Source organism: Berghia stephanieae, chromosome 12, assembly GCF_034508935.2.
Source record: "Berghia stephanieae isolate SIO BIC M18660-M18661 chromosome 12, UCSD_Bste_1.3, whole genome shotgun sequence".
NCBI lineage: Eukaryota > Metazoa > Mollusca > Gastropoda > Nudibranchia > Aeolidiidae > Berghia > Berghia stephanieae.
This window is the reverse complement of record NC_088371.1, coordinates 7,603,273-7,630,571: the sequence shown is the minus strand read 5'-3', so window position 1 is coordinate 7,630,571 and position 27,299 is coordinate 7,603,273. Positions and strand designations below refer to the sequence as shown.

Below are 27,299 nucleotides of genomic sequence, written 5' to 3'. Positions count from 1 at the left end.
CCAAATGAAAATGCCAAATGCCAAATGATTTTTCTAATGCCAAACGGTTTTCAAAAATGCCAGATTTTTGGAATCTGGCATTTAAAATGCCAAACTGGCAACCCTGTCTGTCTCTGTCACTTTCGTTTGTCGTGCCAAAATCAAAACAACAAGCAGTACTCGATTCTACCATTTGTAGTCGATATACATACTTTGAACTCCACTGGCTGGTAGAGTGTGGGGGAGGGAGGAGCATAGATAACAGCACATTACAAGACGGTGATTTCAAGTTTAATAAACAAAATAAAGCGAGTTGTTGCCAGTGGTGCTCAATGAAATAAATTATTCCATTGGTTGAACTTTTGAATACAAATCACTGTAATCACTGGGTTTTTTTTCGGATCGCGCAACAATTATTTCATAGTAATCTTTTTATCAAAAAGAGCTCTATAACCGCCATGTTGTTCTCAACTGCTGTACTGCAATAGTTTGGTCACTAACTGATCAAAGGTTAAAGGGGTGTGACCCTTGTGTTGTTTCTGACCCAGGGACTTTGATTGGTGAGCACCGGCGGGGGTTGAACCAAGGACCATTTAATATATCAATATTAGTATATTAGGCTAGCTAGAGGGGAGGAAACCGAGAGACCCGGGTGTGAACAGTAGTGGGGAATGAACTCGAGAATACGGAATGTAGAAGTAGGAACTTGAGTTGTTTTTTAAATAAAAAGGTTAATTTCCACTTACTGCTCAAACTCAAAGCGCTTACAATAGGTCCCTAGCCAACAACAGCAACACTTAACATGTATAGAACGAGACATGACGCCTGTTAGGTGATATTTCACCTTTTTTTTCGGACAGAGACACTGCTGTTATAACGGCCAAGTACTAATTTTACACCTGAGTATGGTGAAAGAATGTGAGTAAAGTTAAAAGAGCCTCTTCCAAGGACTCATCTATGCGTCGAGCGAGGCTGGAACCCAGGTGTCATGTTCTTTATTTTACATGAGCAACAAATTTGAACAAGATGTAGTTCGATTTCACAATGATACTTTATTCTTTGACTTTTACATAGGCTGTCTATTTTGGGAACCGGGAACGGATCCTAGTTTCGCTTTCGTACGGGACAATAACAATAACATCTTCCATACACTAATTTGGTATATCTAATTATTATCGTGAATGCTTACATTTTTCAGGTATAGGAATTATATGACACCAGGACATTCCAAATTAAAAACAAGTGTCATACCAGAAGACCACATAGCCGTGTGGATCAGGGACCAAGAGATATAACAAGTGAAGAGTAAACCGGGACTTTGAGATGTGAACACCAGTGGGGAGTAAAACTGGGGCTAAAGGATGGCGGCACCGATGAGGAATGAACTGGGGGTTGTTAGATGTAGAAACAAGTGGAAAGACAACCGGGGACTATAGAATATGACAGAAGAGAGGAATGTACCTACTTTTTTAGATGGACATCAGTGGAGAGTGAACCCAGGACTATGGGAGATGGACACCAGTGGGGAGTGTAACATGGGACTGGGAGGTGATACCAATGGGGAGTAAATACAGTACCGCGGGATATGAACCAGGGAGTGAACTCGGGACTACCTATATGAGGTAGACACCAGTGGGGAGTGAACCCGGGGCTATTACTATTAGAGGTGGACACCACTATTGAGTAAAAAAAAAAATAATAATTAAACACAATTCAATTCAATGGTTTGTTTTATTTGGCAAATGCCAATATGAACCATTCATTTACATATAATTTCAACTCAATACAGGTAAAAAGAAACTACCAAAATAATCAAATAGATAAATAAATAAATATGATTACATAAGCCAATAAATAGACAGAAAAAATAAATAGATGAATTAGTAAATAAATAACCACAACTTGACCATAATAGTATATAAAAACATGCAAATCATTTTACAGGAACCAAAATAAATAACATGCATAAAAAAAAAAAGTCAACGGTTGCTAACATTGAAAATAAGTCATAGAGCCCATACAAAGACAGGAAAACTTTTCTAAGGGAGGGGGGGGGGGGGGGAGGAGGATAAATAAATAAATATAAAAAATATACATATATTATTATATAAATAAAAATCCATGTTCCAACAAATAACATATGTACAAGTAAGTTTATTATTTTAATGTAGGACACAGTGAAGACTTTGGATACTAATACTAGAGACTCTTTCCCGAAAAAGACCTGTAGTTTAATTCGTTCCCCTGTAATTACGGTAAATAGACATGGATTGTAAGCTGACTGGCTCAGGCGATGTTTGTTGGAACAATGACCACTTTATACTTGGTGAAATTGTTCTAATTCAATCTGGCATAATTTAAAGATGAGAAATCTTCCTTAATTCCACAATTTAATTAGTTTAGTACTTCGTTTTGATTGTTATCTGAAATTAATCCATTAAGTAAGGTATTGAGTCAAAATTTATTGCCTTGTGCATTCCTTGTACGTAACAATATTATGAGTCCGGAAAAAAATGAACAAACAAAACAAAAACAAACAAAAAAGCAAAAAAGATAGAGAGAACAACTTTATAGTTATAGGGACTTGAATATGTTTAAGAGAGAGAGAGAGAGAGAGAGAAGGGGGGGGGGAGAGAGAGAGAGATTAGAGATAGAGAGAGAGGGGTTAAGGACATCTACTCACACAATTTTTTTATGAGGTTACAGGCTTGGGACACTTTTGGTTAAGGCAATATCAGCGTTAGCCTCAAGAAGATGATGGGATCTACATTCTTTTAAGAACTTTATTGTTTGTTTTTAAAGGTTTAATGGCATTTATAACACATTGAGATCATTTTAGGGCTAGTAGAAAGGAAGGAAATGGGATTCCAGTCAAAAGATTATAGTTTTACAAGTTATATTAGGGGAATGGTTCAAAAAGGGAACAGATGTAGATTCCAACCGCGAACCATCTGTGTAATTAGTTTGATATCACCCAAAAGTCTCATCCAGACACAAGCACAGGTTACAACTAAAACAGATAGACTCAAATGCTTAAAAAATCATTATATAACCACACAAAAAAGTACAAGACTACATAACAAAGAGGTGACTTACAAGAAAAAATAACATCATCTCCAAAAACTAACTATACATATGACTGCTTCCCTCCCAGCCAAGGTCTCCGGCCAGGGCCAGGACAAAACAAAGTCATTTTATTCCAAGACAAGAGCATGTTGGAAAACGTATAGGGGGATGGGATGGGAGAGACAGCAAGTGATCTCCTTGTACTTTATGGGGGGGGGGGGGGGGTCAATTACAACTGGGGACAAGTTCGCCATTTAAAAGGCCTACGTAGATAGCATAGTCTGAAACAATTTGGCTGACATATACTCTCAAATGGTTGCAGATGCAAATTATTATAAAACCTAACATATGTAGAGAACAATAAATGCACTTTCTTTCCTTCAAGGTCCCACGGCTAAACCAAACGGTCCCATTGAAGAACAGGGCACATGGAGGTGACAGTAAATGACATGGAGTCCAAAGGATATAGTATAGAGGGATAAAGAGGTAGTTTCGTCAGGATGTTGACCTATGAAGAGTCCACCAAGAGAGGGTCTGATTATGACGAGTTGCGGTCGTTTTAATGAAAGAGAAAAAAGTACACAAAACATAAAGGACGATTTTATATATGCCTGCAATCTTAGGTCACAGGCGCCTAAGAATAAAGCCTAAATATGTCCCAATAGCAGTCTACCCAATGTATGACCACCAAGTATCACACTCACACAGGCATTGAGATGGAGTTTCTCGCCAAAAGGGAGATAAGTGCTGGATGGTGATTGATGCTCATATGTAATTAAGACTCTCAGAGTCAGGGAGATGATTTACCAAAAAAAATAGAAAAAAAGTAAAAGTATCATTTCTCACAGACATGTCAAATGCTGGGCAAAGCCATTTAACTATCTCCCTCCCACTATATGATTCCAGGTAGGGGGAGCCAAATGGTCTCAATCCTGTTCCAGAACAAAAACATGGAAAGAATAAACGGTAAAAGGGCGATGGAAGATAGCAAGGTATAGGGCCAATCAACAATCAATGTGTGTGACATTTTTTCTAAATAAACATACATGACATTTTTATTGGACAATTAGAACGTATGCTGGTTAACTCCATCAACTTCAGACCTTCAACAAAATTTATAAAAAGTGTTTGGTTTGTTTTACACACAATGCATCAAAAATATGAATATATAGTCCTATTGAGATGAACACAGTGGAACCATCATGTCTTCAAATGAACACATATATATAATAATAATAATAATAATAATAATAATAATAATAATAATAATAATAATAGGAGTCTCAACTCAAAACCTTAAAACCACTGAAATTTTTCGCTATCAACATCTGAAAACCAAAGTACAAATTTCGGTATAGGCATATTTCAAAGAGTTGTCTTGATTTTCAAGGGGTATTATCATTCCAACACTATCGTTCATCCCACTGTCACACACAATACATGGCATAAAATTCTTCAACTTCGTGGCTTTCTGGCTGAAATAGTGTTATGTGTTTGTGTGAGTTCATGAGGGGGGGGGGGGGGGGGGTGTCTATGTTTATGTGCAGATAAACGAGTGTATTGGTAGTAGGTGCCTGAGACCCATTCGTTGAGTGAAAGCAGTATGATGTAACTCAAATATCATCTTTATGAAGTAGAGAGGAAGACAAAAACGATTGAGGAATTGTGAGTTGGTGTGGGCAAGGAGGGTGGCGTATTGGAGAGGGTTTCAGTGGAGGTGTGGGAGTAGTTTTGATCGGATACATACAAGAGAACACATTGGGCAAAAGTTGTGACGGGAATTTTGTTCAATTATCAGTAATTTTTGTGTTGATTTTTGATTTTGAATTTACAGCTTTGGAAAGAACCAAACCTCAGCAGTGTGTAGCCATGACGAGCATATCTATTTTTGAGCCAAAAGACTTCAAGAGATCTGATGATATGTGTTACGCATCCTTCAAATTGCCAGGCTTCAACCATGCAGACTATGGAGCTGATGGTAGACACATTAACATATATTATTTATTTAAGTATAATTTATATATTTATGTATTTATTTGTTTATTTATTGATTCATTCATTTATTTATTTATTTACTTTAAAAATGAGTTGAAATGTTCAGTGGCAGCACTAATAGTAATAGTAATTGGATATGCTGCGGGGTGCATGAAACGAATTGGTTAGGTACATTTTTGACTTGTAACTTTGAAATTCTGGTGAAACTTCTACAATGAAACCTCATAGAACCCAACCATCGCAAAAAAAAAAATTATGATTATAAAGTTAAGAAACTAAGGAGCAGGCACTGGTATAAGATAAAGTTCTGAACAAGTGTGTATGAAAGGTGCCAAACAAAGCAAGAAAGAAAAATACAAGAAAAAAACCATCACAAAAAATCAGTCTACCTTGATTGGGGATTGAATCTCAGACCTCTGATTACCGGTCAGATGTTCCACCATTACACAATGTAATGATATATAAGAATCACTGGGGATCTGCAAATTATTTCACTGCCCCGAAGAAGCCTTTGCACCGGCTGAAACGAACTTGTTGGCAATATTTTTTTTTTTTTTTAAGGTGAGATAATAATTGTTGAGCAATCCATGTTTATTAATTTGTCACAAATATATATATATTATATATATATATATATATATATATATATATATATATATATATATATATATATATATATATATACATATATAAACATTTCTAGTATAATTATTATTGTTTAACTTCTACAGTACTGTTTCATGTCACTGAGACAAACTACAGGAAGTCCTAGTGACATGAAACAGTACTGTAGAAGTTAAACAACAATAATTATACTTGAAATGCTTATAAATAGCTCCTTTTATCAAAAAGTTGAGCACTATTATTTCATGGTTTTTGCTTTTATAATCTATATATATATATATATATATATATATATATATATATATATATATATATATATATATATATATATATATATATATATATTATATATATAAATTATAAAAGCAAAAACCATGAAATAATAGTAATAATAATATATATATAGATATTGGGGGATGAAGTGTCTGAGTGGTTAAGGCATTGCACTGTGACCCGGAAGGACCCGGGTTCAAGCCCCACTTCAGGCACTTTCGTTTTTTTTTTCCTTGAGCAAGATTATTAACCCCCAATTTTCTCACTTGGACAACATGGGTGATTCCTGTTGAAATCAGACTTCCTGTTTGATGAGTTATCTATATTCCTTCATGGAATGCCTAGGTGACGATATCTTATGATGTTCAAAAGGCATCACATGTTGAAATCCTTCCTGTTTTCTTTATTCAGACAATATCACACCCCGGTCCATCATGAGGGTGGTAGGATCTGCCGAGAATTGTGTCTTTGGAAGTAATGTCAACAGGAATATCCTTGGTTGTGATTGGCTGACAGACCCAGAAGTCACTTCCTTTTCCTTAATCTTTGAGATGACTATGTCGGATGTCATGTATAATCAAGCTTTGTACAAATCAGACCTGTGGTGTGATATCTCTCTCTTCTACCTGGGGAAATCGTCACTGAGTCTCTTGGCACGATTTTACATCCAAGAAAATCCTCACCAGCCAGTGGTCAGCTATATACACAAAGTTGTCAATGTGGACATCAACACCAGGCAATCAACCCCTTGGCCTTTATGGATAAAAGAAAGATTTAAAAAAAGACAGCCATGTTCATCCGACCCAATGCCATCAAAGAATTCAGAGAGATTAATCCGGCCCGCAAATACATTCGTCTACAGTGTTTTTGTGAGTTTCTTTATTTGGACTTTTTTTTAAAAAAAGGAATCTTTCAGAGCCATTAGGTCAATAGAGCTGGAGTTTATCCCGGTGTCTTTAGCATGAAATGGACAATAGCAATGACGTCTAGATTTGTAGGGGTGTTTGGGTGTTGCTCCAGTTTTTGTTGCTCCTATCTGGGCTATTTGAGTCTTTTGGCTGAGAGGCTCCTTCTTCGTCATTCTTTTCTTTTAGGGGTAGCCCTATTCGTCCTTAAGGTCGAATAGCTTCAACCGTGGTTGCCGTACGTACGGACAAATCGTGTTGCTTGCACTATTCGTCCTTCACACTAAAGCTGGGCAATATTCCGTTTTTGCTTTTACTGAGCTGGATTCGAATCCACGTAATTACATGATATATCCGTATCGTCTTAAATGTTTCACAAACCCCACCTCCTCTGTTTGTGAGTCAAATAATCAGTTGAGTGTGTATGTGTGTTTGATGTGTGTGTGTGTGTGTGTGAGTGTGTGTTAATTTCGTGGGGTTTTTTTTGTTTGTTTTTTTCTTCTGGGATATGACTTTTATTCCAGAATGGTGATTGATTTCTTATAAGGAACAATTGTCGTGTTCTCCTATTGATAAGTATCCAATTCAAATACCTGCTCGAGAGTTTGGGTTGGCTAGGCACAGAAGAAGATTCGGCAGGTTTTCTTTGTTTTGGTTTCTTTTTTTTGTTTTTTTTTTTTTGGAGGGGGGGGGGGTTGTTGTTGTTTTGTTTTGTTTGCTGTTGTTTTTTTTTTGTTTTGGGGGGGGGGGGTTGTTCTTTTTTTATTTGTTTTCTCTTGTTGGTATTTTCCCTGCTTTTGTTTGATTTGTGTGTGTGTGTGTGTGTCTGTGTCTATTGTGTGTCTACGTGTGTTTTGCCTTTTTTACATTTTTTTTCAATCTATAATAGTGGGTAATAATAATAATAATAATAATGCTGAAAACTTATATAGCGCTATAACTCCGAGACACCAGACTCTAAGCGCTTAAATTACAAATTACTTTGGCTGAAACATACTCATTCACACACACAAGCACACACACATACACATACACACACACACATACAACACACAACACAAACCAAACCTATCTTGCTTCTCATACCATCTACTAAAATCGAAACAAATATGTTTTAAGCGAACGTTTAAAAATAGACAAAGATTCTTTTTCACGAATGCTCTGCGGTAAGGCGTTCCAAATAGAGGGTCCGAAATGAGAAAAGGATCTCATTCCAGCATTTTTCCGAATTCGAGGGACAACTAGTTTTGTGGAATCACTGGCCGAACGTAAGGGGCGGGGTTTTGAATATCTTTCAATTAGTTCTGAAAGGTAGGAAGGGGCAGTACCTTCAAGACAACGATACACTAAAACACAAGCTTTGAATTTAATTCTTTTCTCAACAGGCAGCCAATGCAGGTCATGAAGTAGAGGTCCGGCAGAGTCGCACCTACGCTTCATAAATACTAGTCTGGCAGCGCTGTTTTGGACAATCTGAAGACGTTAAGCACTCAGTAACTATTTGTTTTAAATGACTAGTATTCAATTTGTCAAAATATTATATTAGTCATAATAGTATAAGCAGCGCAAAAAAAAACAAAAAAACAACACCAAATTTCTGTATCTGTTAAGAAGCAGTTTTATAAAAAAATGTTATAATCTTGATAATTCAGTGAGTGCCATCAATAATAGCTTGAATTTAGCCAAAAATTTTGAACGATGTCGATACCTGTCCTTTAACTTCAGAAAATTTTGTTATAAGTTGTACAGTCTTGAGTAGACTAGCTGTATGACATAATGATAGATTTAATTCATGGCGAATTCAATGCGTTTTCAAATTGGCAGTAAACGAGGTAATTGTATAGACGGGATGGAATTTGGCGGCTTTACAACACGCAAATTAATTCCAAAGCCGAAAGCACAACCTCTGCATTTAAACTTATCTCCATAGACGATGTCAATATATTAAAGATTAATAAAGGACACTAATACCAAGTCCTCAATATTTTCAGTACTTCATTCGTTAGCTAATACTATTAAGTATTTGGTATCCACTTTTGCCCTAACGAGAAGTTAGAATGTCAACGGGCTGGGATTTAAAATGTCAACGGGTTGAAACTGGGTGAAATAGAATGATACAGAACATAAAAGCCCAGTTCGGCCTACTTGCCTATGTTCTAAACTCAGAACAAGGGGTAATGTTGTCAGGGAGTTGGGGTTGTTGTTTTGATCTGGGTATGGTCTGATAAAGTTACGATTACTGGCCAAAAACAAATTCCTAACTTTAGTTTAAAATTAAAAAATAGAAAGACGGAAATATATACATAATAAGATTGATATATTTAAAACAATGGTTACAAGAAAAATAAATCCACGATTTTTCTCAATAATTCTGTACTCAAACAGCTTTGTATGCAAATGCTGTATTCCAGATGTGTAATTTGGCTTATCGCCACTCAAGGTGGTATTTCAATAGATATTATTACAACTAACGTGTCTATGCACGCAGTGATACAGACCTGCCAAGCATTCGACTTATTGTGTTATAGTGGAAAAAAGAATACCGTTTCGAAAGGGATTTGTGCTGCATTGTAGGTTAACAAACACGCAGGTCTGACATCCGAATCCACTTATGGGCCTGGTTTAACATTGTTGTATAATGTATTTTGCGTCATTTTTTAAAGATTTCTATTACAAGAATGAGCCCATAAGGAAATGGTTATCAGACCTAAAAATAATTGCACGTCGATCCACGTCAATTTTAAAACCATCACCATCACTACCACAAGCACTTTTACAACATTATCATTACCATCAGAATCGCTACCACCATCATTTGCACAATATCATAAGTATCATCAGCACCACAATCAATATCACCACCACAGCATTATACCTACATTACCATGTCATATCAATTATTGCCATCACTAGCAAAATCATAACTATCATCTCAGCCACCACCACTCTAGGAAACAATCATTTTAATATCAATAACATACGCGCCACAAAAGCGCACCATTGCCATAACTTTATCACTCTAGCTTCTTGATCAGTGACATCACCACTACCATCATTTCATCATCGAAACAGATAACATCACTGCTATCATTTGTCACAAATACTAACGAAGTTTTTATATAGCGCAATTATCGCTCGAAGTCTCAAGCGCTTACAGGGTGTCACAGGCAACAGCAACACTTAACATCCTACTGATGTTGTTAGGCGATATTACATTTTCAGACAGAACAACGCAGTTAACGGCCTGGTACTTATTTTAAACCTGAGTACGGTAAGAAGTGGACTCAACTATGCGCCGAGTGAGGCTCGAACCCAGGATTTTCCAATCCGATCCGGAAAGCGAGTTGTCATACCACAAGACAATGCGGCACATTCTTCTCCCTTATTTCACATTTTCTTTGTTTCCTCTGTCGGGTTGTCTCTAACTCTTCTCTATCAGATTCTCTTCGTGGTCTTCTTCTTCTTCTTCTTTCTCTCTAATCATGATTCCCACCACCGCCACCGCCTCAAGATCTCTAATCATTCCCTTAATTGCCATAGCAAGTCATACGAAATTTAGGTCTTCGAATGTATTTTAATTCTTCGGTGGTTGGCAAACTCTAGTTTATACAGGCGGCCAGGAAATGTGTGTTTTTTTTAAGAGGGGGGGGGAGGGGGGTGGAGTGAGAGGATTGGTTTTAATTTATGATGTTGCAGTCGCGGGGTGGGATGTTTCTGTTGTCCCTTTTTATTTTTTTTCTTTTCCTTTTTTAAAAACAATAATGGATCAGAGATGTGAAAGGAGAGGAGTATTTGATACCATATCAGATGAACGCGTTTGAGACCACTCAGCATGAGAAAGTAGACGATGATAGATAGATAGATAGATAGATAGATAGTATGATAGATAGATAGATAGATAGATAGAGATAGAGAGAGAGAGAGAGAAAGAGAGAGGGAGAGAGATGAGAGAGAGGATGAGAGAGAGAGAGAGAGAGGAAAGAAAAGGAGAGAGAGAGAGAGGAGAGAGAGAGAAAGGCAGAGTCAGATAGAAAGAGAGGGAGAGAGAGAAGAAAAGCAGAGTCAGAGAGAGAGAGAGAGAGAGGGGGGGGGGAGAGACAAGGGAGAAAGAGAGAGGGTGCCAGATAAAAGAGGAGGATGAGCTATATAAAGAGAAGGAAAAGACAGGAATTGGAGAACAAAGGTGGAGGGGGGAAGCAAGAAAGAAAGAAGAAAGAGAGAGAGAGAGAGAGAAGACGACGACGCGAATAGAGGAATAGATAGAAAAGGAGCGAGAGACAACCCGTACAATAGGGAACATAAGAGATTTATGGGGAAATATGAAGAGAAAGAAAGAGAGAGGAAGAAGAATGAGAGAAGGAGAAAAGAATGTGACAGAGTCAAGAAAGAAAGAGGAGGGGAGGGAGATAAAATTGAGAGATAGATAAGAGAGAGAAGGGTTTTAGAAACAAAAGAGGAAGAAATCAGAAGAGATAGATAGATACATAGAAAGATAGATAGATAGAAAGATGATAGTCGATAGATAGATAGATAGATAGATAGATAGATAGATAGATAGATAGATAGATAGATAGTATAGATAGTAGATAGATAGATAGATAGATAGTAGATAGAGAGAGAGAGAGAGGAGAGGAGAGGAGAGAGGAGAGAGAAGAGAGAGAGGGGAAAGAGAGAGTGTGAAGAAATGAAGAGGATGATAGCAAGAAAGAGAGGAAATACAAAGGAAGAGACTGATGGAGGGAAGAAGAAATTAGAGAAAAGGGGGGAAATATGACAGAGAGAGAAAGAGGAGAGGAGAAGAAGAGAGAGGAGAGAGAGAAGAGAGAGAATAATATGCTTTTTTTCTACTCATACTCATAACGATGCTTACGTTTCAACAGTCGATAAAAAAGTGAAGACGTGAAGGACTGAACACTCCGATTTTGTAATTCCACTTAATTACATAGATAACATGGGCGCACACAAAAAGCCGGGGAAGCAGTGACATATATAGGTCACTGTAATAACAATGCGATTTATTGGAGGGCAATAACCTTGAATTTAATACATATAAAAATACGGTGACAAATATAAACAACAGCCTTTCAGTCAATTGCCCTTTACGTATTTCACGCCTACCTCATTTGCATAAGCACTGAAGGTCGGCTAGACACTTTTTAAGAATACGACCTGAAGGACGAATAAGCACTCCGTTCTTTTAGGATCTGCTTCTTTAGCCTTTGGTCAACCAAAACCTGCCCCACAAGGCAGTGTGGCCGTAACCCTAGCATGGATGGCTGATTGGTACTCTGCTTTGCCAAAGGGCCTCCCATGATTTGGCCAGGGACTGCTTACTTGATTAGTATTCATAGCTACCCCCATTACAGGGCATTCTCCCCTATCTGCCACCTGGGGACCTGCCGGGTTGGAGTGTTTGCCTTCTCCGGGTGCTTGACAATCCCTCCTGGAATTGACACGGTTCCCCAGACAATAGCAATTGTTTGCTACCCTTTGTCTAGAACGCTAAGCTATCGCAAAGTACTTTCCACCAACCCAGCTAGGTAGATAGGCAGACCTACCTACTACCTCGAAAATTTCGTAGAACTTTGAAATTTTGGGTCCTAATTGTTGTGAATTTTCTGAGTAGGTTAGGTTCGATTATCCCTTTACTCACATTCTCTCACCGTTCTCAAGTGTAAAATGAGTACCTGGCCATTAACAGTGTTGTCTCTGTCCGAAAAAATATTGTAATATCGCCTAACAGGCATCATGTCCCGTCCTACATGTTAAATGTTGCTTTTGGCCAGGGATCCTTTGTAAAGCGCTTTGAGCATGTATAGTGGATATTACGCTGTATAAAAGCTCAATTTTTGGCAGGTTTTTTAAAGACATCCGTAACAGTCCACATTCCTTTTGACCCCAATTGCCTTTTATGGGAGTGAGAGAGAGAGAGAGAGAGAGAGAGAGAGAGAGAGAGAGAGAGAGAGAGAGAGAGAGAGAGAGAGAGAGAGAGAGAGAGAGAGAGAGAGAGAGAGAGAGAGAAACAAGAATTGCGGCCTGTGTAGACAAACTTAGGTCTGAGTAAACACAGTTGTATTTCGTTTTCAAGAATAAAGTTTCTGATTTTCATTTGGAGTTAGATTGCAATTTCTTAACACTAATTGACACTTATAAAGATTTTAAATTCAATAAACTTCTTGAAAACGAAGTTTTGTTGCCAGAGATAGTATATAAAGGAGTAAAAAGCATTAATTTAATGTATTTAAACACAGATTGATAAATTTTAAGGTTAGTTATAATGTCTACTGTGTTATTACCCCTGTAAACTGCGATTTTTTTCCAATCCCAAATTGGCAGGTCTGGATAGTGGGGGGGGGGGGGGGGGGGCGGGGGAAATATGAACTTCGCCAATTTTCGGTGTTTTTGTGTGTGACTGGCACTGAAATATCTTAAATGCTGCAAAATCCTTAAATTTAAAACTTAAAATTGAGCATATGTATTGTGCAATATCCATTAAACGTGCTCAAAGCATTTCACAAAGGGTCCCTAGCCAAGAGCAACACTTAACATATAGGACAAGACATGACGCCTGTTGGGCAATATTACAAATTTTTTTCCAACAAAGGTTTGGAATCCGTTGATATTTAAGTGATTAATGTTGTTCGTTTATTTGTTTGTCTTAAGGAATATTTTTTGTATATGTGTTTCATAAGTCTAATGTATTTATTTTTGCAGGTCACATGGTCAGACATAGATACCAATGGCCATTGTAACTTTGCAAGCTACGCAACATTTTCTAGTGATGCTCTCCATGCTGCCTTGAGAATCCGAGACTCGTCTGTTGTAAGCAACCAGCATCAACTCGACGCTTCGAAAACTGATAAAAGCAAATTTATATTATATCAAGGCGATCCTTCCGTCGCTCTCAAAGGAATCAGTAATGAAATTGTCAATTGTGGGGTCAAAAGGTTGAAAGTTCAATTCTTTAAAGAGTGCGTGGAAGATGACCTTTTGCAAGTCCATATTTGGCAAGACAGGGTCAAGGATAATCTACTGTACACTTGTATTGACAAAGATGACTCGATGGTTGCTCAACTGGAGACGGAATATTTCACTCCTAATAAATCCAAGCTGTGATTTTTGTGGCCATGTGGTCTATAAGATCATATGGAGTGGTGGAACCTCTTTCCAAAAAGGAGTAGGGATGATCTTAGACCAAAAATCAACCAAATTTTACAAAGGGCACGTAGCAATCTCAGACAGAGTTTTGCTGGTTAAGCTAAGAGGACCTGTAGTTGACACCAATATTATTCAAGTTTATGCACCAACAGAAGAGGCGACAGATGCAGATATGACAGAGTTTTACCATTCACTAGACAAAGCAAAACGAATGTGTAAATCACAAGAAGTCCTTATGGTAATGGGGGACCTAAATGCTAAGATTGGCAGAGGCAGAGATGGTGACATAATCGGACCACATGGACTCGGAGACAGAAATGAACGAGGAAACATCTGGGCAGATTGGTGTAGAACAAATAAATTAATGATTTCAAACACCTGGTTTCAACAACACCCAAGAAGAACCTGGACATGGCAATCACCAGGGGACAGAGCAAGGAACCAGATAGACTTTATAGCAGTATCATCAAGATTCAGAAATGGCATATTAAATTGCAAAACCTACCCAGGCGCCGATGTAGACAGTGACCATGTCCCAGTTGTTTGTACAGTAAGGATAAAGTTTAAAGCTATTCAGAGAACAGCTGGTAGAATAAAGAGGGATTACAGGTTATGCAAAGACAATGGCATACAAACAAAAATGAGAGAAGAATTTGAAAATGCACTCATGATACAAAGCCAAAGTGAACCTGATAACGAAAAATGTGAAAAACAATTTGATATATTCCAAAAGTGTGTCAAAGCAACTGCAGAAAAACATTTACCAATAGCTCAAATAAACAGCAAAAAGGAATGGATGACAAATGAAATTCTAAACCTATTTGAAGAAAGACGAAAATGCAACAGAGGGTCTGCAGAATACCAAACATTGAACAACCACATTAAATCCAAATGCATCGAGGCACACGAGAACTATCTAGACTGGAAATGCTGCGAAATCGAAAGAGAATACAAACCCAACCCCAACAAGCTCACCAAAGAATAAAAGAACTATCAGGGAAAAGGAAAAGCAAAGCAGCAGGAAGTTGTATCCAAAACAAACAAGGGGATCTGCTATTTGAAGAACAACATATAGAAAGCCGATGGGTAGAATACATAGGCGAACTGTACAATGATCCAAATAGAAATGAACCACCACTGAAATTCAAAGAACCATTAAGCGGTCCAAACATCACCAAAAGTGAAATTGAACATGCCATGGAACGAATGAGGGATGGTAAAGCAACAGGCCCTGATGAAATATCTGTAGAGGTATTAAAAAGCCTAGGAGATCTAGCAATTGATGAACTTCACATATTATTCAACAATATATACAATACTGGGAAAATTCCAGAAGATCTCTGTAACTCTATTTTCATAGCAATACCAAAGAAAGCAGGGGCAGTCAGATGCGAAAATTTTAGAACTATAAGTTTAATAAGCCACATCAACAAAATACTGTTGCGTATAATTATCAACAGGCTAAGGAATAAGATTAACCCCGAAATCGCAGAAGAACAATATGGATTCCAACCTGACAGAGGGACAAGGAACGCAATATACCTCCTCCGTGTTTTAAGTGAAAGAGCTATACAGGTTCAGACCCCACTATACCTCTGTTTTGTCGACTACAAAAAAGCTTTTGATAGAGTACGCCACGAAGAAATACTAAAACAACTGCACTCCATTGGCGCTGATGAGAAAGACCTCAGACTCATGCAAACATTATACTACACCCAGCAGGCATCTATCAAAATCGGAAACTCTACAGGAAATTCCATTCCTATTAAGAAAGGAGTCCGTCAAGGGTGTGTTGCCTCACCAGATCTGTTTAATCTATACCAAGAAACAATCATGAGGGGCATAAATAATATGGAGGGAATAAAAGTGGGAGGTCACAACATAAATAATATAAGATACGCAGACGATACGGTACTCATTGCAACATCAGAAATCCAACTTCAAAAGATTGTTGACAAAGTGGTAGTAGATAGTGAAGCCAAGGGAATGGAAGTGAATATCACCAAAACGGAATGCATGGTAATACAGAAAAACCCCGAAAACAACAACACCTGCAATATAACGATTCACGGCGAGCAACTTACCAACGTAGAAAGTTTTAAGTACCTAGGTTCAATAGTGACAACAGATGGAAGATGTAACCGAGACATACGAGCAAGAATAACTCAAGCCAAACAGGCCTTCATGGACCTGGGAAACATTTTGAAAAACAAACAGATGTCGTTCGGGATTAGATTCCGAGTCTTGAAGTGCTACGTGTGGCCAATCTTGTTATACGGATGCGAAAGCTGGACTACAAATGCAGAAACACAAAAGAACATTGAAGCTTTTGAAATGTGGTGCTTGAGAAGGATGCAGAGAATATCGTATACTGCACACAAAACGAACGAAGAAGTGCTAAAACAAACATACCAACAAAGGAAACTAATGCCCTTAATAGTGGATCGACAACTATCCTTTTCCGGACACATAGTAAGGAAAGATAAGAAGGAATACCTGGCAAGTTGTGGAAAAATACCTGGTAAACGCGCCCGGGGGAGACAAAGAAAAACACTCATAGACCAACTGAAGGGCTTCACCAACCTAACAATCCAAGAGCTGTTTGAAAAAGCAAGAGACAGGGAGGAATGGAGAGAGATAATTCATGCAGTATCCGAAGCCTGGACCAGGCATGGAACCTAGAAGAAGAAGAAGGTCTAGTGATATGACACTTGCCTTTGGATTGGAAGGTCCAGGGTTCGAGTCCCAAGTGGTGCATTGTTGATTCTTTGGAAAAGTCTCTTTACTCACATTCTGTCACTGTATTCAGGTGTAAAATGAGTTCCTGGCTGTTACCAGCGTTGTCTCTGTCGGAAGAAATTGTAATATCACCTAACAGGCATCATGTCTCATCCTACATGTTAAGTGTTGCTGTTGGCTAGTGGCCCCTTGTAGAGCGCTTTGAACTTATTTAGTGGATAGTGTGTTTTATAAAAGCTCAAATTTTGTTTTGTTTTGTTTTTGTTATGAGACAAGACCATAATAAATTTGACCCACTTTCACACAACAATATAATGTCGAGGTGACCTTGGTTCTAAATCAGGGATGCCAAATCTCCAGTTTTTCCAGTTTTTTTCGATTTCTTTTTTTTTTTTGTTCAGGAAAAAGGATAGATGAAAGATGATTTGAATTTCTCGTTTTAAAACTGTATAAGATTCATTTTAGATGAGATGTGATGATGCTCAGTTCATTTTCAGTTTGTTTTTTTTTCAAAAATCATTTGGCTTTCCTGCTGAATTATATTTAAGTGAAATGGTTCGACCCTATTGAATTGAGAAGAACAACGATTTTGTCACTCAAAAAGTAAAGGTACCTAAATGAGTCAATAAAATAGAGAGAAAGATAAAGGGAGTAAATGTGTCTCATAAATAAGGGAACAACACAAAACAAACGACGTTTCGGCCTTGAAAAAGGCCAAGGCCGAAACATTTGTTTTGTGTTGTTCCCTTATTTATGAATCACATTTACTCCCTATATCTTTCTCTCCATTTTGTCTCTCAAACTTATTTAATTTGAAATTTTGTAATTTTAACCATATTTCACTCTAAACCACTCTTTCTTTCCCCAGAACATATGAATCGTTATGCCTACAGTACAGAAGATGCCTTAAATCTAAATTTAATTTTAAGTTTATTTTATTTCAATTTTGATCATGAGTTCAAATTGTTGGGGGGGTTTTCTCCAAATTTTAATGTAATTAATCAATCGAATGTCTTTCATTAGAATAAGTTGTTAATGTTAATGAGTAATATTGGTGTAAGTATGTGTGTGTGTATGTTTGTGTGTGAGTGGTAAATATATCTTTGTGGTGTGTATGTGTGTGTGAGTGTGTGTGTGTGTCTGTATATATGTGTGTGTTTCTGTATCTGTGTTCTCAAAATTGTCAAAGAATGAATGTTTGAATGACAATTAATATTGTAAAGCGCCGCTGAGCTCTTATATGGAAGTTGACGGCTATTAAATAACATATTTTTCATATTATTATTGTTATTATTATTGTTATTATTATTATTATTATTATTATTATTATTATTATTATTATTATTATTATTATTATTATTATATTATTATTATTATTATCAATGTAAATACTCTCAAACCAACAACTCCATTCTCCATTACAACAATGTTAAAACAATCCCATTATTACGTCCGATCATCAGACCTGGAAATATGTGCACTTGGCTCCTCTATAATAATACAGTATCATATTGAGACAATCACAACGGGTCATATTTTTTTCAAAGGAATTATTTTTAATCAGAAATGAAACAAAGTTATAATTATTTTAAGAGTGGTTTTCCAAAACTCCCTAACTCCATTTTTTTCCATTTTGAGATATTGAGGATTATTTCCCCTAAAATCTCTCATTCGCTCTATCATTTTATCATATTTAAACTTCAAATTCACACAAATCTAGGGAAATTCTTTTGTCAATTTTGATGCTTAAAATAAAATGTACATTTCAAATTATTTCATGGATGGAAAATTTCAAAAAGTTTAAAAAATCGACGTAACGAGTTTTGGAAAACCAGCCTTCATTTGAAGGGTGAGGTCAATTATTCCCCCTCCACCCAGCAAAAAAATGAAAGAAGGCTTTGTATGTGGGGATTTGATTAATCATATTTATTATATATGAAATATGTTATCAGTTATACAGAAAAAGAGTGCTATTCTATTAATAAACTATTTTCTTGTATAAAATATTGCACATTTTCTTCTTTGTTTATTTAATTAAAAATTGTGTGTGCGTGTGTGTATGTGTGTGTGGCGGGGGTGGGGTATATTTTTTGTTTTGTCTTTTATTGGGGGAGGAGGGGGTTGCCCTTTTCTGTGGATTTCCCTTTTTGTCCTAGGTGCGACATGGTCTGGCTGAAGTTTTTTGACTTCCCATAGTAGGCAGGGAGGTCACTTATTGCTGTGTCTTCTATTCCCCTATATCTGTTGTCCAACTTACATTTGGGCTTGCAAAACATTAAGGTCATATCAGCGCCAGTAAAAAGGAAGAAAATGGGAAGGTTAAAAGTTCTAGAATTACAATGAAAGCACCCAAGAAAAGGTAAGACTGGTTCAAATAGGAAACAGATGTACATTCCAAGACACAAGCACAGGTCTCAAGAGGGATACACTCAAACGTTTACAAATTTAAATATAATATGTAAACAAAACAATACAGTGCATAACAGAGAGATGATTTACAAGGAAATAAATATCATCTCCCAAAACTATACATTTGATTGTTTCCCTCCCAGCTAGGGTATCCGACCAGGGCCTGGACACAAAACCAAGTAATCTCATTCCAAGACAAAGACAGAAAGCATGTTGGAAAACAGATTTAGGGGGATAGAAGACAAAGTAAGAGCCTCCCTGCCCACAATGGGAGGTATGGAACCCCACCCAGTATTCCATCTCCATTCTTCCGATTGCCCCTGAAAGGACTTTAAAGTGTTGCTTGCACTGTTGTCCTTCAGAGCCATTCGGCCCATGGAGCAGGAATTTATCCCAGTATCTATTGCATGAAACGGACAATAGCAATTGCTTGCTATCCTTTGGATAGGATGCTAGTCTATCGCAAAGTACTTTCCACCAAATCTAACAGACTCAGCCACCCAGTCACTGCTGGGTGGAAAGGGGGGTTAAAAAAATCTCGACTGCACCTGGGATCGATCGTGTGAAGCAAGTGATCTACCAACTGAGCTATCGGGACCCCTGTAACCTACCAGACCGCCAGTAAATTACCACTGTTTGTTTGTTTTTTGGTGAAAAAGAAAAATAGAAAAGAGAGTATATCAGAGAACTAAATAATCAGATCACTCGTGATGGAATTTTTTTTTTTTCTATTTTTTTTTTTTTTCATTTTATTTTTGGCTTGGTGTAAAACAGTAAATGTAGAGATATAAATATAAATAACTAGGCAAGTCTCCATTCAAACATGAGATAATTTTTGTGTATTGATATCATTGGTGACAACCGACGTTTACATATATGCAGGTCTGACATCCGGCCGCCGTTTAATGGCCTAGTTTAACAATGTTGTAATGGACAATATTTTGTGTCATTTTTTTAGATTTCCACTACAACAATAAGCCCATAATGAATTGGGTTACCAGACCTTCAAATAAGTGCACGTCAGTGGCAATATAATCATACAGTAAAAGCAGGTTAAACCAATAAAAAATATTTAAAATAAAGATAAAAATATAGTAGTAAACAAAATGATAGACATAAAAAAATGTTAATGCTGTGATTTTTTTTCTTCTCTTTCATTTGTAATACGAGGACTATAAATAATATTTAGAAAAATTGTGGAACGGGCACTTGTATCAATAATGATGAGACAATAAAGTGAGTGGAAAAAGTGCCAGATGAAAACAAGAGATTACAAATATTATTCAGGGTGTCAGAGAGCCACAGTCGGGATACAATTGACACGACGACACCTTCCAGGCGAAAATGATCAAGATAAAAATAGTAAAAATTTGATTGATATATATATATATATATATATATTATATATATATATATATATATATATATATATATTATATATATATATATATATATATATATATAGTACAAAGAACATATTTGGAAATTAAAAGACAACAAGCTAGACCACAGTATTTCATGGAAAATTCTATCTAAAACAACAGGATACACACCATCATCAAAACAATGTACTTTTTATGCCTGGAAGAAAAAATGGAACCACTTCAACATTCAACACCAACAACAATAACAACAACTCCCGACTCATGTAACACACAACCATAAAGGCCTGAAACATTAATGGAGACTGACTCCAATGGCGTGGTAAATATTATAATATAGTCAAGTAGGGAGGAGAAGATCCTATGATCAATCCACCGATGTGCCCATTTTGACGTGACCTATTGATTTTGTTGTTATTTTTAAGGGTTTTACGGCACTTGCAACACATTAAGGTCATATCAGCGCCAGTAAAAGGATGAAAATGAGATAGTAAAAACTTCTAGAATTGCAATTAAAGCATCCAAGAAAAAGTAAGACAAAAGGGGAATTAGATCGAATAGGGAACAGATATAGATTCCAAGAGCACACTATCAAAGTACTTAGTTTGAGATCACCTAAAAGTCTCATCCAGTCACAAGCGCAGGACGCCACTAAGGGGAATACACTCAAGTGTTTACAGATCATATATAATATGTAAACAAAACATAATACATTACACAACAGAGAGATGATTTACAAGGAAAAAAATATCATCTCCCAAAACTAATTATACATTTACTGTCTCCCTCTCAGCAAGGGTATCGGGTAAGAGCCAGGACAAAACCAAGTAATTTCATTCCAAGACAAAAACAGAAAGCAATTAGAAAACAGATAAAGGGGAATAGAAGACACAGCAAGTACCTCCCTGCCCACTATAGGAGGTAAGGAACCCCACCAGATATCAGCACTAGTTCTCCCATCCAATGTCAAGGTCAAAGACAGAGAGCCATATTGAAAATAACAACAGATAAAGGGAAATAGGATGCATCGGCCTCATCATAAACCGATGTGTCTGATAACCATAGGCAATTATGGGTTTGATTTAACATTGTTGAGTTGTTGTTATGGACAATATTTTGCATCGGTTTGAGAGTATTTCCATTACAACAATGAAGCCACAACAATTTGGGTTATCAGACCTGTAAATAAGTACATATCAGACTAAACCCACTAATCGCAGAGTAATACACAAATCAATAAATAAATTGATAAACATGATATACAGTAAGCAATATTAAAAAACATGAATTATCAATATCAATATCATATAATTTTCTTCTCCATATAAATGCATCAAAAATTGTGATGTTCAGATAAACTTTGGAACAGTCCAGTGTAAATCATAAATACAATGTTGTGAGTAAGACGTAGATGAACAATCATATAAATAACATATGCTGTGCTGAAGATTAAAATAACAATAACCAGTCTGTCATACTTGTGACCCTTCGCCTCAAAACGGTATTAAGTCGGGCTGGTTAAAATGTTGAAAATTGAATTTATAGCCAGAAATATCAGATTTGTGTTGAGTTTGCCTGTTTTATTGATGAGAAAGGATACCATATTTTAGGGTGCTAATGCCAACGATTTATATTTTTGACCAGTTTAACATTTAATTCGGATTTTAAGCATCTGGTTCGTTCTGACATAATACCGTTTTGAAAGTTCTAGAATTACAATTAAAGCACCCAAGAGAAAGTAAGACAAAGGGGAACTGGGAACAAGTATGGATCAGATGTAGATTCCAAGAGCACACCACCAATGTATTTAGTTTGAGATCACCATTAAGTCTCATCCGGACACAAGCACACAATCCAACAAAGAGGAATACACTCAAATGCTTACATTATACATTAAAAATAACAAATATAATAATACATATCAGAGAGATGATTTACAAGGGAAAAAATATCATCTCCCAAAACAATAACTATGCATTTGACTGTTTCCCTCCCAGCCAGGACCCCGACCAGGGCCAGGAAAAATCCAAGTAATCTCATTCCAAGACAAAGACAGAAAGCAAGATGAAAAACAGATATAAGGGGATAGAAGACACAGTATGTACCTCCCTGCCCGCTATGGAAGGTCAGGATCCCCACCCAGATAATAATGGTAATAATAATAATAATAATAATAATAATAATAATAATAATAATAATAATAATAATAATAATAATAATAATAATAATAATAATAATAATAATAATAATAATAATGGTGATGATCCAGACACAAGCAAAGGATTCTGCTATGAAGGATACACTCAAATTGAATATTAAACATGAAATACGTGGAGAACAATATAAAATAATACACATAATGCCAACTTAAAAAATAAATTCTTTATAAATTCTCTTTACCAGTTAACAGCCATACTATGGACAGACACGTATTTAAAAATTTGGCCAGAAAACTCATCCTCCAAATACCATTCGATTTAAATGATTCTCATTTCAGCAAAGAAATCTCAAACCTGGGACATTAATCAAGATCTCTCGATGTCCCAGGTTTGAGAATTTTTGCCAAGGTGAAGGTCATTTAAATCGCTCGATATTTGAAGAATGAGTTTTCTGGCCAATCTTTTTAAAAATACATGTCTTTTCAGATTACAACAGTTAACTGGTTACTGGTTAAACAGACCTCCAGATTTTTTTTTGTTTTTGTTTTTAAGGGTTTTACGGCGCTTGCAACACATTAAGGCCATATCAGCGCCAGTAGAAAGGAAGAAAATGGGATAGTAAAAAGTTATAGAATTACAATTAAAGCACCCAAGAAAAGGTAAGACAAAGGGGAATTGGTTCAAATGGGAAACATATGTAGATTCCAAGAGCACACTATCAAAGTACTTAGTTTGAGATCACCTAAAAGTCCCACCCAGACACCTACACAAAATCCCACTGAGAGGAATACACTCAAATGTTTACAAATCATATGTTAAAAATATAAAATAATAACAGAGATGATTTACAAGGAAAAAATATCATCTCCCAAAACTATAATAATACATTCAGCTGTTTCTCTCCCAGCCAAGGACTCCGGCCAGGGTCAGGACAAAGCTAAGTAATCTCATTCCAATACAAGACAGAAAGCAATTTAGAAAACATATATTAGGGGGATAGAAGACACAGTAAGTACCTCCCTCCCACTATGGGAGGTCAGGAACCCCACCCAGATATAGGAGGACAGAAGACATAGTAAGTACCTCTCTGCCCACTATGGGAGGTCAAGAGCCCCACCCAGACCGCCAGATAAAATTTTGGAATAAAAATAGAAGAATATATATAAAACAATGTTGTTTCAATGTGTACAATGTAAATTTATACTACAAAAATAGGCTGTGCTAACAACTAAAACATCAATTCTGACTGACAGAGCAAGAGCATATCTTGTAATATCGCCTAACAAGTGCCATGTTTCATTCTACATGTTACGTGTTGCTGTTAGTCAGGGACCCTTTGTAAAGCGTATTGAGCACATTAAGTGGATATTGCGCTATATTAAAAAAAAACTCAAAAGCTCAAAGCTAAATTCTATGTGCAAAAAAACAAAAAACAACCACAACAGCTGGAAGGAGATTCAAATTCAACCCGGAAATTTTTTTTTTTAAATATCGTCATTTATAGATAGAACGAGGTTGACGTCACTCAGGTCTTTATCATTGTTTTTTTGCCATCCGTGTTAATGAGTAATTCTCACTAACCAGACTATAAACCTTCAAGGTTACAAATAGTTTTGTGTGTTGGTCTGTTATACTTCCGGTTGGCAATGTTGTGAGTTTCTTAGCCAAGCGTATAATATCTGTAGGTTTGACGAAATATGACTGCATAAAATTATGTAGTTTTATTTAATCTTAGGAATGGATTTTTATTTTTAGGTTATATGACTAGTGGCAATATTTTATTTTTAGGTCACATGATCAGTTACAATATTTTATTTTTAGGTCACATGATGAGTGGCAATATTTTATTTTTAGGTCACATGATGAGTGACAATATTTTGTTTTTAGGTCACATGATGAGTGGCAATATTTTGTTTTTCAGGTCACATTACGAATGACAATATTTTGTATTTTTGATTGAGAAAAGGAATTAAACCAATCACTGGAGTTGCAGTACATAAGGATTCTATGTAAGAGATTGTAAGTTTCTTTTTAAGGGTTTTACAGCACCCCATTGAGGTCATATCAACGCTATTAAAAAGGAAGAAAGTGAGATAGTACAAAGCTCTAGAATTACGCTTAAACTTAAAGCATCCAGAAAAGGTAAGACAAATGGGAATTAGTTCAAATAGAAAACAGATGTAGATTCCAAGAGCACACTATCAAAGTACTTAGTTTGAGATCACCTAAAAGTCTCACCCATACACAAGCACAGGTCCCCACTAAGAGGAATACACTCAAATGTTTACAAATCGTATATGTAAACAAAACATAATACAGTGCATAACAGAGAGATGATTTACAAGGAAAAAAATATCACCTCCCAAAACTATCTATATGTTTGACTGTTTCCCTCTCAGCAAGGGCGTCCGGCCAGGGCTAGGACAAAGCCAAGTAATCTCATTCCAAGACAAAGACAGAAAGCAAGTTGGGAAACAGATGTAGGGGGATAGAAGACATGGTAAGTACCTCCCTGCCCACTATGGGAGGTCAGGAACCCCATACAGTCATTGAAATTTGCAAAGTTCTTGTATCTTGTGCTGGGAAAGGACATTTTATATAATTGGACAAACCCTATAGAAAGATAATTTTTCTCTCTCTCCCTATCTTACAGACACACACACACACACATACATACATACACACGTGTGCACACACACCCATGCACACACACACACACACACACACACACACACACACACATATCATATAACTCAAAGTTGAGGATAAAAGCACCAATGTGAATCAAAGACAACAACAACATTTTGAGTTCACTGGAATTTTCTGAGAGTTTGAATGACGATTGTATCGTCTAAAGATGGTACAGTGGTATCAGCATAAAGACTTCTTCTTAAAATCAGCACTGCTAGTTCATCCCAAATGTTCTGTCCTTTATCTAAACGTGTGTTCCATTAAAAGTGGATAAAGTCAACGTTGCTTAAAGTCACCCAATCTTTCTGGTCTGACGGTGTTTGTTTTATCCGGATTCCACTGTATATCTTATTAAAATATAAAAATCTAAATCAAGTTAAATGCTTGTGACTATAAATTCAAGTTTTAACATACAAATCATATGAACATTGTTTGGTTTTTATGGGTCTTACAGCGCTTGCGACACATCTAGGTCGTGTCAGCGCCAAGTAAAAAGGAAGAAAATTGGATAGTCCAAAAATTATAGAATTACAATTAAAACACAAAAGAAAAAGTATGACAAAGGGGAATTGGTTCAAATGAGAACAGATGTAGATTCCAACAGCATCCATCAGTGTGCTTAGTTTGAGATCACCTAAAAGTCTCATCCAGACACCAGCACAGGATCCCGCTAATAGGCACACACATATTTAAAAGATATGTTCAGAATTTTTTTAAAAATATAACAATCATTACATAACGGAGAGATGATTTACAAAGAGAAAAATATCACCTAAAGTAAACATTATTTATTTGGCTGTTTCCCTCTCAGCCAAGGACTTCAGGAAGGGCCAGGACAAAACCAAGTAATCCCATCTCCAAGACAAAGACAGAAATCAATTCAGAAACAGATATATAGGGGGATAGAAGTCATAGCAAAAGACCCCACCGGGCATCTGATCATAATACTGCTTTAATGCTGTGAGCCACAAACGACCATATTTATTAATTTCTATTTTAAAATTTAGGAATACAGGAATGTGATTGGATAAGGCCTGTGAGGGGGGGGGGGGGGGGGGGGGGGAGCGGGAGGGAATGACTGTCCTAATATAATTATATGTAAATAGAACATACTGATATATAACATACTTTGACAAAATGCATAAGGTTGTAAAACTCCATATAAAAATAGTTTTCTTCACAGAACAATTGTATTTGCCAGTGTCATACCAAAAGACCACATAGTCGGAAATATGAGACTTGTGCCATCAATTTTGAAGGATTTAAAAAAGTAAAATCTTTTATTTCTGATCTGTGCGGTTATGTGTTATGACACTCGCCTTCAGATCAGAATGTGCAGGGTTTGAGTTCTGCTCTGAGTGGCTCATGGTTGAGTCCTTAAAAAATGTCTCTTTACTCACATTCTCCCACAGTTCTCAGGTGTTAAACGAGTGCCTCTGTCAGACAAAAAAAAAAATAGAATTGTAATATCTTAAAATGTAAGATGAGACGTAATGCCTCACGTCTCATCTTACATTTTAAGTGTAGCTGTTCGCTAGGGACCCTTTGTAAAGCGCTTTGAGCACGTTTAGTGAATATTGTGCTTTATAAAAATTCAAGGTGTTTTTAATCAATTTATTTTGAGCTTTAGTTTTTTGGGGGGATTTTTATAGCGCAACATCCACCTTTTAAAGGAGTCAACTATGCACTGAACAAGGCTTGAACCCAGGACATTCCGATCCAAAAGCAAGTGTCATACTACTAAACCACATAGCCGTTTTAACTTTAATTTCACTTTTCAGCATCTGATTCACCCCGACATAATACTGAATTGAGACGGTGGGTCACATTTCCTTTCAACACAAATTACAGAGCTGCCAACCCTCCCGATCTGATCGGGCAATTCCTGATCTCATTGCCCTATTCCCTAATTCCCAAAT

At 36.6% G+C, this 27,299-nt stretch overlaps 1 protein-coding gene across 1 annotated transcript; it reads left to right on the top strand.

Moving 5' to 3' along the window:
• The first annotated feature begins 489 nt into the window (after positions 1-489).
• Positions 490-18,745, top strand: LOC144957701 (uncharacterized). Its single transcript, XM_078889072.1, has 5 exons — positions 490-539; positions 4,880-5,023; positions 6,349-6,806; positions 13,557-13,974; positions 16,695-18,745. The coding sequence occupies exons 2-4, from the start codon at positions 4,915-4,917 to the stop codon at positions 13,956-13,958; spliced, it is 969 nt and encodes a 322-aa protein (XP_078745198.1). The 5' UTR covers positions 490-539; positions 4,880-4,914; the 3' UTR covers positions 13,959-13,974; positions 16,695-18,745.
• The last annotated feature ends 8,554 nt before the right edge of the window (positions 18,746-27,299 follow it).